We start from the raw sequence: 16,896 nt of genomic DNA, 5'->3' as shown, positions 1-16,896 counted from the left end.
TGCTGTCCCTCTCCCCTCTGCTGCCTATCCTCTGGTTCATTTTAAGACTTTGAACAGAACTGAAGCAAATATTACTTAAAACCTGGAGGAAGCTGAACTGGAGCCGTGCTTACTCAACTGTGAATCAAGTCTAAGGGCTTAAAAATGTCCTGCAGCCACTGAGGTCTGAAACTGTTTTCCGAAAGATGGTTGATTCTCTGAATCTTAAACTGTGGACTCCAGGAGCTCACTTGTGTCAGATGAACTTCTAGCTCACGACCACACAGGGCGCTCTCACCACCCGCAGCTTGCGGTGTGCTGCTCAGACCTGGCCAGGGGCCTCCACCTGCCCTCCAGCCTCTGTGCCTACCCGGCCTCCGTTTCCGCCCCCGTGTGCTCTGGGATCTTGTTGGCTCAGAGCTTTGCCCCCATCTCTGTCTACACAGATGGCTTTACTCAGGTGGGACCCTGGTGCCCTCCTCCATGCGCTGCGTGTCCTCCTAAATCGTACAGTGGCACCAGAGGAAGCCGTGCCCTAAACTAAAACTTTCTTTCCCCCGTGAGCTCGTAGTGGTGCTTGGGAGCTGTGCTGTGGTGTCGCAGTTTCTTGCACACGCCCCCTCAGTCACCAAGTCTTGCTAATTCCCTTGCATCATCTTCCCGTCCAGTTCGGTAACCTGCCTCTTTCACCTGAGTTATCGCAGGTGCTTCTTAACGCCTGTCCTGCCTTCACTCCCGCAGTGTAGACCTGTCCTTCCACTGGCGGCGGTCTTCCTGTTGTGTCTGATCGTGGTCTTCCCTGCTGACCGCCTGCCCCTCGGCCTCTCTTTCAGAAGACACTCTGTATTTTATCTTGGGGTAAAATACAAAGGCCCGGCATCTGTGCCACACCGTCGAGGGTCTGGTCTGTGTCCTGCCCAGCGTGTCGCATGCCGCCCTCTCCGCACACTGACTGTGTTTCTGCGTGGCCGACGCCTTTAAGTTCCTCGAGATGCGGCTCCTGTAGCGCCTCTTGCGGAATTTCTCCATTTATCAGAACTGCCTGTCCCCGTGCCTTTCTGTTGAGATGCTGTGTGTCCAGTGCTCGCCCTTCACCTTGTTTGTCAGTCCTTCTGTCTTCAAGAGGGACACTGTCCAGTACGTCGGTCGCAGGAGCTCTGTGCCTCCCTGTCAGTGAGTCAAGATTTGATGCGTTTTGTCGTCCCCGTAGGTTTCCTTGCAAATGACTCGGTGGCAGGTATTAATCCTCTGTGGAGAACGTGGTGGATGTTTATTAGAATTTTCACGGTTCATGATCACTGGTATGCATTGAAATGCGGCGTGTTCCATTGTAACTTGTGTGCTTTTTGTAGGTTATTCAGCTTCTGAAAGCCGGGAAAGCGAAGGAAGTGTCGTACAACGCGCTCGCTTCTCACATCATCTCGGAAGATGGGGACAATCCGGAGGTGGGAGAGGCCCGCGAGGTCTTTGACTTGCCTGTCGTCAAGGTGGGTGGTAAATCGGCCGCGTTTTAAACCCTTGGTCGTGTGTCTTGAAAGTGGTGCGCTGAAGTTTCTGTGCGGCTCTTCTCAGGCTGTTGGCTCAGGCTCCAGTCTGGGTGGGGAGCGCTTGCAGCACTTTGATGCCTCCGAGACCAGCCGGCAGAAGGCCCGGTCCTCCTCGTTACAGCTTGTGCACCTGCTACCGTGAGCCCGTTTGCCATGGGCTGGAAGTTCTCCAAGTCAAGAAAGCATGTCGAAGGCGGTGGACGTGCTGTCTTGACGCAGATGACGCTGGTGAATTCTGCTCGGAAGCTGGATTGACTCCCCAAGACACACCTGGAGCAGGGCTCCCTCGCACCCACAGCGGCCAGGGGCCCTGGTGTCCAGGCAGGCAGGTCTGCTGTTCGCTGTTTTCCGACAAGGGTCACGGTGGCCGCTGGTCTCATGGTCCCCCAGTAGCATCTGGTTGTTCCCTGTAGCTCTCGCTTCCACTGCCCAGCTTGAGAGCTGTGGGCCATTCGCTCTAGAAAGCGGAGCGTGTGCCGGTGGCCAAAAGCTTGGAGCTTGTTGATCTGCGTCCTGTTGCTCTGTTGCTGCTGAGGGTCAAACCAACTGCTGTTAAATGCGGGTTTTTGAAATTTAGGTTTGTAATTTTGATCCTTCAGTTTCATATTAGGCATTTGTTTTGAAATGATTTTATTCCAGTTTTTTTCGTTTTTCTCTTTTTCACGCTATTGCATGTGTTATTTTAAAATCACTATGGAGGTTACTGTAGCTTAATACCGAGAGCCTGGCAGTTGGGGCCGAGTGCTGTGGCGGGCAGCCTGCAGGCCGGCTTGCGCTGCGGCCGTCTGCCTCAGCAGCACGCAGGCCCTGAACGCTGCCTCGCAGGTGCAGAAGCCCGCCTTGGGAGAGCGGGCCTGCAGGCAGGTCTGTCTCACAGGAGGGTCCTTGCCCACCAGGCCCTCCCGCAGCTGCTGCGCGTCAGAACCACGCACGGTTGCTTTGCGGTGTTGAAGCACAGCGGTTGTTCTGGCTGGCCTTGTCTTTCTGCCTGGCCAGCGGGCTCACTCCACCTGGTCCTTCGTGAAGACTGATGTCACAGGTGTCTTGCCCGCTTCCCCTGTGCCGCCTTGGAATAGTGGACCTGCCTCTGGCACCAGGCACCCTGGAGCCCTGCTCTGCTTCCATCCTTCCGTGGCTGTGCGGACCGAACCACATCTTCCCCATGGTAGCCTGCAGCCCGTTGTCAACGGTGGCTCCGGGTAGACTGTGTGGACTCTTCATGAGCCTTCAAAGGGCAGCCCCTTCGTAACAAATTTGGGGTGCCAGGGTCCTTGTCCCCAGCCCAGTTACAGCAGTGCTTCTCAAGTCTGACGACCCCATCAAGCCCCTTTTGTAGCAAATATTTTGTAGTACCCTCTTTATTACCCTGAAATGAAATTGTTATGTAAGATAATACGTATTATAAGTATACATATTACTATTTATATACAAATGGCCCAAACGGGAGTGTAAACAAAAAAAGGGAGGCAGATGGCAGTAAGTCCGCATTTCAGTGTAGAGACCCTGGGGGGTGGGGGGGGGTGGATCCTGGGGGACCTGGTCCTCTGTCCCGCCTACCAGCACCAGCTCTGAGGGGAGTGCGGGCTGGTGACTGGGCGCTGCTGAAGTCCTGAGCCCATCAGCACATCCCTCCCAGAGGTCGCTTTCCCAGGAAGGGTGTCCACCACGCGGCTGCCCAGAAGTAGCCATCACGCAGTCGCAGCGCGGCCATCGTGTCCCAGTCGGCTGACCATGGCCCTGCGTCTCATCCCCTCTGCTGCCGGGCACGCTGCTCACTCTCCCTCTCAGTGCGCCAGCCTGCCTTTACCTCATGGTTCACTGCGCTATCCAGGGCTGCAGTGTGGGGACGGGGTGGAGGAGTCTTCCAGAGCAGTGCAGCAGTCTGCGTTCACTCCAGGACAGCGCGGTAGACTCAGTCCTCGTCTGACCCGCTTGGTGTGCCGCCAGGCTGCTGGCTGCGCTCAGCTGAACATGGGGCCTGGTGCCCAGGGCTCTAGAGCAGAGGCTCAGTAGTCGTGGCCCTGGGCTCTAAGAGTGGAGGCTCGGTGGTTGTGGCTCTGGGCTCTAGAGCGGAGGCTTGGTGGTCGTGGCTTTGGGCTCTAGAGCAGAGGCTCAGTAGTCATGGCCCTGGACTCTAGAGCGGGGGGTTCGGTGGTTGTGACTCTGGGCTCTATAGAGCGGAGGCTCGGTGGTCATGGCTCTGGGCTCTAGAGCAGAGGCTTAGTAGTCGTGGCTCTGGAGCGGAGGCTCAGTGGTCGTGGCTCTGGGCTCTGGAGCGGAGGCTTGGTGGTTGTGGCTCTGGGCTCTGGAGCGGAGGCTCAGTGGTCATGGCTCTGGGCTCAGTAGTCGTGGCTCCTGGGCTCTAGAGCGGAGGCTCGGTGGTCGTGGCTCTGGAGCGGAGGCTCAGTAGTCATGGTTCTGGGCTCTGGAGTGGAGGTTCAGTAGTCATGGCTCTGGGCTCAGTAGTCATGGCTCTGGGGTCTAGAGCAGAGATTCAGTAGTCGTGGCTCTGAACTCTAGAGCAGAGGCTCAGTAGTGGTGGCTCTGGGCTCTGGAGCGGAGGTTCAGTAGTCGTAGCTCTGGGCTCTGGAGCAGAGGTTCAGTAGTCGTGGCTCTGGGCTCTAGAACAGAGACTTAGTAGCCGTGGTTCTGGGTTCAGTAGTCGTGGCTCTGGGCTCAGTAGCCGTGGCTCCTAGGCTCGAGAGCGGAGGCTCAGTAGCCGTGGCTCTTGGGCTTTAGAGCGGAGGCTCAGTAGCCGTGGCTCCTGGACTCTAGAACGGAGGCTCAGTAGCCGTGGCTCTGGGCTCAGTAGTCGTGGCTCTGCTCAGTAGCCATGGCTCCTGGGCTCTAGAACGGAGGCTCAGTAGCCGTGGCTCTTGGGCTTTAAAGTGGAGGCTCGGTGGTCGTGGCTCTTGGCTCTGGAGCGGAGGCTCGGTAGGTGTGGCTCTTGGCTCTGGAGCAGAGGCTCAGTGGTATGGCTCTGGGCTCAGTAGTCGTGGCTCTCGGCTCTGGAGCGGAGGCTCGGTGGTCGTGGCTCTGGAGCAGAGGTTCAGTAGTCATGGCTCTGGGCTCTAGAGCGGAGGCTCAGTAGTCGTGGCTCTGGGCTCAGCAGTCGTGGCTCTGCTCAGTAGCCGTGGCTCCTGGGCTCTAGAGCGGAGCCTCAGTCATCGTGGTGCAGAGGCTTAGTTGCTTTGCAACATGTGGGATTGTCCTGGACCAGGGATCGAAACCATGTTTCCCGTGTTGGCAGGCAGATGCTTCACCACTGAGCCACCAGGGAAGCTTGGCACCAAGAGTTTTTAAACCTTTTGTTTTGTGGAAATGCTTTCCCCAGTGGCCTTGGAGGCCTCATTGAAAGCGTTAATTCTGCTGACTTGCAGTGGCTTTATTTTGTGTATTGTTGCTTGCTTTGGGGATAAACAGCTCCCTGTTACTGTGCTTTTCTAGCTCTCCACTTCTGCTTTGGTACCAGAGTGTTCTCCTCAGCTGCAGTGTCTTATCTAGACTTACCTGGATGAGGGGGTCGAGGTGAGTCTGTTTATGATGACTTTGAAGCAGCCAGCCCAGCAGTCTCTCAGTGCACCTGTTCTTTCCCCTCCTGCAGCCGCCAGGGGCAGCTTTCGGGGTGACTGCTGTGGGCAGAGTGGTAAGGTGCCTGTCCCCGGTGCCAGCTCCTCTGGCCTGCCCATCTGAGTCACGTGTCAGGGTGTTGACCTGGTCTTCTGCCGTATCCTCCTGCCGTGGACCCAGGGCGGCTGGGGAACTGGTCTCAGGAAAGCCACCTGGCGCTCCACACGTGGTGGCCGCTGAGGGCTTTGGGGTCGCAGCTGAGATGCCAAATGGAGCGGGAGGCGGAGCCTGTTGGGGGTTCCTGGGGGGCCGGCTCCCTCCCCTGTCACTGGAGTCTCCCTAGGGCCAGAGTCACGGGCGACGTTACACACTCCTTCCTGCTTGGTGGCTCAGCCACAGAACCACAACTGGTTGTGGTGAAGTGGTGAAATCAGTGTGAAGTGACTCACTTCACAGATGTCACACATATGTAGACTTATGCTGAGGAATTGCTGACGTTGCCTGGCATAGAAGGAGAGGGCACTCGGATCTCTGAGGTTCTCTCAAGGTGTCTGTGGTATGTTAGACGTGAGTGTCACACAAGCAGCTGAGGTTTCTGGAGTCAGCCGGCTGCTGTGTGTTTTTCACAGTAATTCTGTGAAGCAGACCTACCAGGATAATGGTTAATGCGATTTTCAAAATTAAATGTCAAAGTAAGATGATTATTCAAAAATATAATTTACCCAAAAAGGTAGTAAGTAATGTGTTTTGCGGTTCACAGAAAGATCAGCAGACAGAAAGGCCTCATGTGATTTACAAACACTGTATCTCCTTGGCCTCCTGAAGAAAAACCCCAAAACTCCCACCTTTAGACCAGCCAGGACTCCGGACTCTAGAGGAGACTTGGAGGGGCCATGTGTGCCTGGCACGTGGGTAGGGTAAGCCTCCAGTTGTGAAGACAGCTTCTAGCTGGACGAGAGGCTTAGGCAGCAGCCCAGAGAGTCGGACACACCTGGAGCGACTGAGCAAGTGTGGAAACCTGGGATAGATGCTTCTGTATATATAAGCTTTTAAAGAGCCGGTAGCGTTTCATTCCACGGGTGGGCTTTTCCCCTTGGGGACTAATAGCTAATATTTGACCCTGATGCTTGAAAGCTGGGACTGTAGTCTGGATGCTGTACCACTGGTGATAACAAAGCCTTTCATCTCCAGGAGCAGCACTGGGCGCATGGTGGCGTTTTGAATGTGAACCGGAACTGTGTTTTGATTTGCACTTTGTTTTCTTTTTCAGCCTTCTTGGGTGATCTTGTCCGTTCAGTGTGGAGCTCTTCTCCCGTATCCTTTTTGGGGAAGGAGGGAGGGAAGGGGTGACTCTGGGTCCAAGACTCAAGCAAGCCTCACTTTCTGCGCTGACGTGTGAGTCGGGAGGTCGTGTGTGTCCTGCTCTGTCCCTTCCGTATCCAGGCGTCTGTTCTGATCCTTGTCGTTCCCCCTGGGGGCGGGGGGCCAGCTGTGTGGAGGCAGCTGTAGCCTGGGCCCGAGGCACAAGTTCTCGTTCCACAAATTGGCTTTAGGACCCAGGCAGTCTGGACCTCAGTTCTGTTGTCTTTGGAACAGATGGCTTCTGTGGTCTGGTTAGATGGACTATTTCTAAAATTCTCAGTCTCTATGAACCCAGTCACGAACTATTTGAAGAATAGATGGGCAAAGAGAACATCAGGACAGTTTTAGTTTTATATCATGCAGTGTTGTTATTTTTATTACTTTGGATGGAAATACATTAATCCATTTCTACGTTAATTCCACCCTTAATGTGAAGTGTCTGCTTGGGGCCTAGTTCTGCAGACAGGGCCACCAGGCCCGCGTTCCTGCCCTGGGGTTTGCCCTGCACTGCGAGTTTCCCTAGTGTGACTGGAACACACACACACACTGCCTCCCACACGCACACGCACAGCAGGCAGAGGGTCGCCAGGACTGCATTTCTGCGCCCAGGAAGCTGCCCCTGCGTTGCGTGCTGGCTCAGCACGCAGAAGTAACGCTGTAACTCATTCGAGGTCCAGACACTCCAGATTCCTTAAAAAGTCATGTTAGCTTTGAACAGACTGCGAAGTTCAGGCCCTGGAGGTCATGTCTGCTGACAGAGGCCTGTGCCCGGGGCTGCATGCTGTGAGCGCTCAAAGAATATGTTGATGGAGGGTTTTTTTTTTTTTTTAATATTTATTTATTTATTTGGCTGTGCTGGGTCTTTGTTCCAGCACACAGGATCTTTAGTTGTGGCATGTGGGATCTAGTTCCCTGACCAGGGATCGAACCCGGGGCCCCCTGCATTGAGAATGCGAGTCTCAGCCACTAACCACCAGGGAAGTCCCAGGTGATGGAGTTTTAAGAGCCAGAGCTTCAGAATTGGGACGGACCTTGGGAATTACATACATATTCTAATCCTTGTTTTAGTGAAGGGAAAGCTGAAGCTCAGAGTTGTCTTGCCCAAGTTCACAGAGTATGATGGTGCTAAAACTAGAACTTGGGTTCTTTTATGAAAGATTCTTCTAGGTAACAGGAGTAATCATGCTGAAATAAGCTCAAGGCTTCCAGTGTTCTTTTGGGATAACGCCGGGCCACATGTGGCTGTGTGTGTGTGTGTGTGTGTGTGTGTGTCTGTGTGTCTGTGTGTGTGTGTGTGTGTGTCTCTGTGTGTGTATATCTGTGTGTGTGTGTGTGTGTGTGTATGTGTGTGTGTGTGTGTGTGTGTGTGTGTGTCTCTGTGTGTGTGTCTCTGTGTGTGTGTGTGTGTGTGTGTGTGTGTGTGTCTTTGTGTGTGTGTGTGTCTGTGTGTGTGTATATCTGTGTGTGTGTGTGTGTCTGTGTGTGTCTGTGTGTAGTTGGGTGCTTTTCCCGCCTGCCCTGTGCTCTTCTTTGGCCAGCTTAAGTCTGCCTCTTTGCTAAAGGGATTGAGTGGGAAGCAGAAGGTGGGTGGTGTCCGACGGGCGGGTCGGAGCTGTCTCTTAGTGGAGTAGAGATTGCACTGGTCTCATCATTTCATTGGACTCTTAATATGTGTGCAACAGAGTAAATGGTTTTTCTCCAGAGTCGTGTCAGATTTTTTTTGGAATCACAGCCTGCCTCTCTCAGGTAAGTGTGGCACAGTTCCTCTTGTGTTATTTACGTAACAGTTCTGAATTTTTATATGATTGGACATATGTTGTATTTGTAAACCAGTGTTGCTTAACTAAACTCCATATTCAGTATGAGCTTACAACAATTATTTAAGCATTCATACCCAATCTTAAGATTCAAAGCTTTAATGGGTGAAAATGGTCTTTCTAATCTAAAGAATTACAGAGATTTAAAACTTGAGTATGAAAACATGTTAAAAGTGAAATTAAAAGGTGACAAGGAGACTCCATTCAGAAATAAAAGCAGAGTTTTTTGTCGTAAGAGGCTCATGCAGACCAGTGAAATGTTTCTATGAAGAGGAATTTCAGTAAGTACAGCAGAACATTCGATGCACTTTGTGTGCCCGTTAACAGCACTGAGGTAAGACTGTCTGCATCGCAAATGTGCGGCAGTGTGTTCAGTGCTGGCCGAGCTGTGGCCAGGCTTCCCCACCCCCACAGGAGTGCACATCGGTGAGCAGTTTTCTAGAAAAGTCGGGCCATGTCAGAGCCGGAGGAGACTCTGTTGTTTTCCTTGCAGGTCTCATGTGTTTAGACGTTTATCCCAAATTGATAGAGATAACGGCAGATTGATGCATAAAGGCAGCATTATTTATGAGAGGGTAAAATTGGAAATAAGCAGATCATCCATGATTTGGAAATGTTCAAGAAACTATTCTGGTCCATTATTAATACATAATAATCTAGCTATCTAGCCAGTTTTGAATTTTGTTTTATAAACGTATGCAGACATATGGGTAATTTTTTAAATGGGGGACAAAGCAGGATATAACATAGTTATGTACAGTATTACATCAACGAAATAAAATATGTAAGAAATATCCGGGAAAAAAGAAACATCTGAAGGGGGACCAAGACATTGGCATTGATGGATTTTGGAGCGGTGCGTGTTCAGTGTCGTTCCGTCCCGGTCTGTCCTCTCAGTCCCTAGCCGGAAACCCTCAGTCTGTAAACAGCTTTTATGAAAAGTCAGGCTGGTGGTGTTCGAGCTTCCTCGGGGTCAGGCGTAGCCACTGGGCAGGAGGAGGCTTGGTTAGCCTGATCTGTTTCTGTAGCGTGAGGACCTCATTCCGTCTGAGGCTCTTATCATGACACTTCGGGTCTCCCCATCTCTGAGGAGACCTTCGAGAACAGGGTGTCCAGGATGTTAGGTGAGACTAAAAGGACTTTGATTAGAATCCTGCCTTCTTACAGCTTTGTGACAGAAGGCTGGAACCGGGTAACATCAGTTTAATACCCTGGATTATCAGACAGACTCAGCTTTTTGTACAGGTGGTGTCCCCACGACCCCTTCTCTGCCCAGACAGTATGTCGAGTGATTTTGTGTTTTTTGTAAATTCTGGAAGTTCTTTAAAATTATAAAATCCTCTCTTTTTTGTTTTTGCTATTTCGATTTAATAGAGATCCTTGAAAAGTTGGCTTTTTTCCTTAAGAATAGAAATTTTGTTGGTATTTGTGTTTTTCAGTGTTTTTCACATCTTTGTAATAAATGTAAATTTATATGATGATGATTTTTAAAATTGGCTAAAATGGAAACCTTTTTATAATGGGTACTGTGGTTGCATGCGATTTTTATTGTTTTCTTTATACTTCTCTGTATGTTCCAAATTTATAATAAGCATCAGGAAAGTTTTTAAAATGAAAACATTTTATTACTATTACTCCTCATGCGTAAACAATATACTGTGGCTAAAATGTAAAATTTGCATTTAATTATATTTGTACTGATTGGATCTCTGGATTCATGATTCAGAGCCCACTGTCCAGACAAGAGAGGAAGAAGCTGAGGCAGGGAGTCCTGTGGCTGTTTTCAAGGGTCAAGGTCATAGTGACATGGTCTTTAGCAGACCTGACTTGGAAAAATAAATAAGATTATTCATTGATTAGAATATGAGCACTGCGAATATGAGGCGATTACAGGGTTTTAAATCAAGGATCTGAGTTTGACACCGGAGAGCCTTCTAGTCTTGGAGAAATAGAGATGCAGTTACGTTTGACAAAGGTTTTGGCATATGCAGCGGGTTATACATAGTCAGTACACTTGGTGTGTGAGGGTCGGTGCGCGTGGCTGGGCCGCAGGGGTCACCTGTGAGCTTAGAGAAGGCGGGGCCGTGTGGATGGCAGGGTCCGGACGGCCCTGGTGGACGTGGAGAGGTCTGCGAGGCCTGCGAGGCCACGGCACAGCGGGTGGAGCGGGTGGAGCTGGAGGGGAGAGGAGAGGGGAGGTGGGGGCTCCGAGCACTGTGAGGGCGCCGGCCTCAGAGGCCTCAGCGGGGCTGCCTGCTGGGGTGGAGAGGAGACGGGGCGGAAACCTGGGTGCGGGAGGGAGCTCCACGAGGTGCCGGCTTCCCTCCTTAGTGCCTTACGTATTTATTTAGTCTTGAGTGCAGATGTTTACATAAGGACGTTTGGAAAATACAGGGAGAGAGCAAACAAGTTAAAAATCACTTGCATTCCTGTAGGTGAAACTGATCTGAGAGCCCTGAGCAGGAACAGTGGGCGGGGTAGGGATGGGGTGAGACGGGCGCTGGAACCCAGGTTAGCACCGTGTCCCTGAAGACAGCGTAGACCTGAGGAGTGGGTGGACGGAGTTGGAGGGTCTGCGTAAGGAAAGGCGGGGGCGCAGAGGAAGAGGAGCCGACCGACGCTCACAGTGGGCCTCCGGTGGGTGTTCCACAGAAGGGCACGGCCGCGTGATTTCCTTTCCCAAGTTAGGAGCATAGCTGGGCCTGGGCTTCAGAGGGGAAGAGATGAAGTCAGCCTGAAACCCAGTACTGTCCAAGCGCAGGGACCTGGGACATGCGTGGAGGCTGAGAAGTGCATCCTTGCAGAGGAGGGTGGAGGGAGGCGCAGGCTCAGGAAGACACCCTTGAGTGGGGAGACAGGAGGCTTCAGAGTGAGCAGAGATGCTAGCGGGGGCGGGCGGGGCAGCTCTAGGAGCCAGGGGGTCAGGCCCCACGAGGTTTCATCGCTGGGGCCAGTGGGGGCACGCGGAATGTCAGCTTGAGTCCCTCTGCCCGGCTCAGTGCTGCGGGCAGGGGGCTGGCTGTGGCTGCATGCGGGCTTGGCCTGCGTGCACCTCCAGCTCTGGGTTGAGAAAGCTACAGGTGAGGTCAGCGTGGGGGAGAGCGGGGACCCCGGGAAGAACCTGAGAGGCAGCTGGGGTTGACGGGCGGGTGTCAGGGAGGTGGCCCAGCCGGCCGGGGGGCTTTCCAGGTGTGCACTTCACCGCGGGGGGTGGCTGGGGCCCTGGTGGACAAAACAGCGGATTTAGCGAGATGGCTGACAAGGGTTTTATGGCCCTGAAGCAGATTGATCAGGTGTGCTGTTCAGACCCCAGACCCTTCGTGCGACCTTCACTGTGATGGAAGTGGTTTTTGTGGGTCCATCGCTCACTGCACTTTCTCTCACCGTCCGTCATTCGTGGCGAAGGCAGCTCTGCTTCATCAGAGTCGATGGCTCAGCCAAGAGTGAGGAAAGCTCAAAGCACGCTGGGGACACTAACTCTGGCTGCTGACACTCGCTCGCTCAGTTGTAAGATGGATACCAAGTGTCTGTCCAGCATGCAGCTGCAGGACCCGCCCACCACGCCTGTGCGGGTGCTTTGTGAGGCGGGAGACAGGTTCCCGTCAGGTGGGGACACAGGGTGTGGGTGGCACCGGGGTAGGGGCAGCGTGGGTAACCTGCCCCGAGCAGCCTCTGCAGCACGGGCACGCGCAGGCGGGCAGGCGGGGCTGCACCACGGGCACACACACATGCAGGCGGGCAGGCGGGCTCCGCCGCCGCGGAGGGACTGTTGTTGGCGGTTCTCAGTGACCTTCTGTCTTTTCCCGTCAGGGTGTTGAGATGCTGGAGCTCTTGTTGGAGGCTTCCAGAGCGCTCCAGGGAGAGGTAGGGAAGGGCGCTTGTGCCGGCAGAAGTTGGGAAGCACAGACATCACCCGCCTTCTCCCGAGCCGGTGTTGACGCAGGCTGCGGCCGCGGTTGTCGTGTGCTGGGTAGGTGGTGGGCAGGTCCCTGTGTGTGAGAGCCTGCCAGGGCCTGACTGCACTCTGGGAGGCCCTTTCCATCTGTATCTCAATCAACAAAGAATTTCTTGACTGCCTACCCTGTGCCTCGCACTGTACTAGGCCCCAGCCGAGGTTCTGAGGTCAGGACAGGCCTCGCACCCGAGGCGCTCCTCCCTGGTCGGCGGGCTGAGAGCTCGTGCGCAAGAGGGACGAAGAGGGGCTCACGGAGCTGCACCCCAGGAGTGTCTCGGCTGGAGGCCTGGAGAGGGGGCCGTCCTGGTGCAGAGGGAGGCCCTTCCCCACGGGGGCGCAGCGAGAAGCACCCTCTACTCAGGGCGGAGGGGGCTCAGTGCCCCTTGGGGGCAGCTTGCTGCGGGAGTGCAGGGGCCAGGGGCACTGAGCTGAGAGGGTAGTGGCCCAGGGTCAGGGCCAGCTGCCTGGGCGGGGGCGCAGCGAGGGGGCAGCCGCGCACAGGTCGGGGTGGAGGCGGGGTGCCCGAGACACTCTGGAAGCGCTCAGATCTGAGCCCGATGGGTCAAGGAGACGTCCAGGCTCTTTTAGCTGAGCTGATAGATTACTTTAGGAAGATTGCTGTTTTAAAAAAGAAGAGCATTTTTTTCCCCAGTTATAAATGCTTTTGAAAATTTGGAAAATACAGAAAAGTATAAAAATGAAAATTAAAATGTCCCCATGACCCCGTCACCACTAGGTAGCTATTGTTAGCAGTTTCGTGTGGAAAGAGCATTCTACATCACACTGGTAGAGATTCATTGGACGAGCTGGTGCAGATATGTTCACGTCACTTAATGCGAACGCAGGTTGATGAAGACTCTGATTCCAGGAAGTTTTCCAAGTTGATACAAGTTAGAGTTTGGGGACTTCGTCCATGCAGGGCCTCGCCTCCCCCATGCAGCGTTCTTTCAACAGCAGCTTGCTGTGCTCTGTTGAAACCCAGCCAGGGTCCAGGCCGTAGGCTGGAGGACTAGTCAGTGAACTAAAAATAATAAAGCCACGTCTAGATTGGGGTTTTTATTTCATTTGTAATAAAGATTATATAACGATTTATTAGAGTTGTATGTTTTATCATGTAATTAAATCTCACCACCAAATGCTGCAGGATATGTTTTTGTGGAAGTCACTATTAAAAATAACACCTTCTGATCAAGTTTCCTGAAATGTGTCACTGACTAAAGACATACAAAGTAATGATTTTAAGGTGACTTTGTAAAATTAATGTGTTCTTGTTAGTATTCACAGAGTAGTATGGAATGCAAAATAATTTCTAGAAATATTTGTAAAATAGAGAGTAGATACAGGATGTTAGATTTTCGGCAATCTGAATAATGACAGTTAAAAAGAAAAAATTTTGTTAAACTTAAAAAAAATTAGCTTGAGACAAAGTTCAGAATTCTTAACTATAATTCACAATTTATAGTAAGTTACCTAAAATTGACTTCAGTGATTATCTTAGAATTAACACCTTTGTTTTCCTTAAATGTTTCTTTTGACTTTCAGATGATAAAGTTTTATTTTTTAGAAATTGTTTTTAGTAGGACCTGCCCTTAGCGAAGCAGTCTAGAGCAGTGGGAAGCACAGTTTGGAGTCAGACCTGGGCTTAGGCAGACCTAGGTTTTACAGTGATCAGCACTGACTTCTGTGAGTTCGTGCGTCCTCTGCTGGGTCGCAGGGACGAGGAGCCCTTGGCACAGTTCCTGGCACATAGTAGGCAGGCAATAAATGGAGCTGTTGGTTCTGGAGTGAAAGCCTCTGTCACAGCATAAGCCATCGCATCTGCGTCTCAGCTTCATCACTTGCGTGCGCAAGCATAGGAATTACGCCTTTTATGCTTGCCTCATTTTCTGTGTGCTTGGTAATTATGTTTTCCCCTGAGCTTATACGCCACTGTATTTTTGTCTTTTATTTTTAATTCATTTCATAATAAGCATTTATTTGTTATCCATTAATTCTTAAGGAATCCTTTGAATATGATCTTTATACTACTGTATTGAAACATGTTAAAAAATGACTGAGTTGGAAGATGGAGTGTGGGGTACTAGTTCTGTTTCCCTGTCATCTCGGTATGTAATGAAGTAATCCTCCACTCAGCCCCTAGAGTGTAGACGTAAGTATTTTTTAGTTTATTTGGTGACAAGGCAAAAAAGGTGATGTTTATAAAACTTAAGATAGAAGTAAAAGTTTACTGTAACAAGCACATAGCTGAAAGCTCATCTGTTTTTCCCACTAATATGCTTGGGTTAATGACATTTAAGAAGGAAAAAAGTAGATGAGCACAGTGGTTGTGATGTCACATAAAGTGGGCAGGCAAGTCGGTGAGTGTGATGGAAGCGTGATTTCTGGTTCCCGCCAGGTGTCGCCTGAGGACCGAAGCGCCCTGTGGGCGATGCTCACCTTCCACGGGGGCGGCTGCCAGCTGAACCTCAACAGGAAGTGCACGCACCTGGTTGTTCCCGAGCCAAAGGGGGTAAGCGACCCATGTACGTTCTCCTTTTAAATGTCTTCTAAGCATTTCCAGTCATCGCATGTCTTCTTTGAACTTCTTTTAAATTAACTGGATTCTGTTTGCAAAAGTTGATAATGTGAGTTTATGTCACTTGTAAAACCGCTTTATTCCACAATGGATGGGAGATGACGAATTTTACTTTGAACCGGATGTGACTTTTAAATACAAAGAAATTTGGGTTTATTTCATGGTGAAGATTGGACAGATTTTTTAATCTTTAGGTTTCCTTTCACATCGACTAAAACTTCAATTTTGTGAAAATGTGTGTTAGTGCTCTTTACAGTTTTTACAAAGGGTCGTACTGAGTATAATTATAAACATGCATTTGGAGCAGTTCTCAGTGTACTATCCTTCTCTGGAATATTTAAGCGGTGTTTATCTGCTCGAGCCCAGGGCTCTTCTCTAAGCACGGGTGGGGCCGTGGGGATTGAGGTTCCCGAGTGGGGTGCAGGTCAGCAGCGCAGCCCCGCAGGACGTGTTAGGGCTGCAGGCTGGCCTCCCGCCCACCCCAGACCGAGCGAAACAGGACCTGCTGGGGTGAGGAACCCGGGGCTTCTGCACCCCCACATGAAGTGCGAGAACTGCTCTCATGTGGAAGCCAAGCTTTTTTCCTCCCATGGACAGTTATTTAGAACTAAGTATAGTGTATTCATAGTAGGAAGGTCTTTTGACAAGTTAATGTTCCCATGTCTGTCGTTACCTCCATATTTTTTATTGCTTTCAGTCTGAATCAACACCACATGTGTCTCCCCCGAGTGCACTGACTCACTGAGTGGGAGGTGGGCGTGTGGGTCTGGGGTGAAGGGGGTGTGGAAGCTGAGAGACCCACCTGCCAGGAGGGGCCCTTTCCCTGGACCCCGGGAAGCAGGGCAGCCTGTGGATGTGTACCGTTCAGAGTGCTCATTCTCTGACGAGAAAGTGAGCTGTGAGCTGGTGAGTGTGCTTTAGCTTAGTAAGGCACATAATCCAAGGAGAAGCTCTGAAAATTTGGGGCGAATCTTAAAGTCTACTTAAGTAAAAAGTTGTATCTTACATGACAATTTAAGAGATAAGTAGTATGCTTTGATTAAAGAGTATAGGGTTTTTTTTTTATCAACTGGTTTATAGCTGAAAATAAGTCCTTTGATTTTAGGTAGCTAGTTTAAGGGGAATGAAATGTTTATAAGTTTAAAAACTATGAGAGAATACTTGTAAAAGGTCACATTACAGTTGGAGGCAGTATATGAATCGAGTGGATTTGTCAGACCAGCTGAAAGTGAAAGTCGCTCAGTTGTGTCCATGGAATCCTCCAGGCCAGAAATACTGGACTGGGTAGCCTTTCCCTTCTCCAGGGTATCTTCTCAACCCAGGGACCAAACCCAGGTCTCCTGCATTGCAGGTGGATTCTTTACCAGCTGAGCCACAAGGGAAGCCGAAGCATACTGGAGTGGGTAGCCTATGCATTCTCCAGGGGATCTTCCCGACCCAGGAATCGAACCGGGGTCTCCTGCATTGCAGGTGGATTCTTTACCAACTGAGCTAGCTGACTATATACACAAAACTAAATGGCACTTTTAATTTTTTTCATTTTTGATCAATTTATGTAGAAAATACATAAATGGCATGATGAAACTTTTCTGTATTCTTGAATTTTTAAAATGTATTAAATTGAGATGAATGGAGGAATTTAATAACGGCCAAAACACAGGGTATGTTGCTCAGTGTTTGGCGGAGGGAGCCGGTTTCCGGGTGTACATGCTACACTCCACTGAAGGCGGAAGGCGGAGCTGGGGAGGGTCCTCGGGTCCTCCAGCCCGCCCCTGGCCCTGGCGTGCAGCCGGAAGTGGGTGTAGTTTATGGCCCCAAATATGTGTTTTCTGGAGAATGGCTGTTAGCCGAGGCTTTAGCACAGGAGGGTCGGAATCTGTCGGTTCACCGAGCCACGTTTACGAACGGGTTCACTTAAAGCTGCTTTATCACATTGCTCTCGCGTAGCGTTTCCTTCGTCTCTCTTCCCTCGGGCGTGCCTTCCGGTTTGCCCTGCCCCTAGGAGCGTCCACCTGCCAGGCGCCCCCGCTCGCTGCCCACAGACCCCGCCGGGCCTCCCTGCCCGCGGCCCACGCGGCTTGGCGCTGGCTT

The 16,896-nt window shown here is 51.4% G+C and overlaps 1 protein-coding gene across 2 annotated transcripts in view; it reads left to right on the top strand.

Moving 5' to 3' along the window:
• PAXIP1 (PAX interacting protein 1) overlaps positions 1-16,896 on the top strand; it is a 40,893-nt gene that overhangs the window by 1,363 nt on the left and 22,634 nt on the right. Inside the window, exons 2-5 of one of the 2 annotated variants that reach the window (XM_070368982.1) lie at positions 1,332-1,466; positions 6,367-6,410; positions 8,141-8,204; positions 14,626-14,739. In XM_070368982.1, coding sequence (XP_070225083.1) covers positions 1,332-1,466; positions 6,367-6,410; positions 8,141-8,204; positions 14,626-14,739 — 357 coding nt within the window. Of the gene's footprint in view, positions 1-1,331; positions 1,467-6,366; positions 6,411-8,140; positions 8,205-11,512; positions 12,246-14,625; positions 14,740-16,896 lie in introns of those variants that run through there. The other variant, XM_070368983.1, reaches the window with a different exon arrangement.

This window comes from Bos mutus, chromosome 4 (genome assembly GCF_027580195.1).
Source record: "Bos mutus isolate GX-2022 chromosome 4, NWIPB_WYAK_1.1, whole genome shotgun sequence".
NCBI lineage: Eukaryota > Metazoa > Chordata > Mammalia > Artiodactyla > Bovidae > Bos > Bos mutus.
Note: the sequence above shows the minus strand (reverse complement) of the source record. Positions and strands in the feature narration are given on the sequence as shown.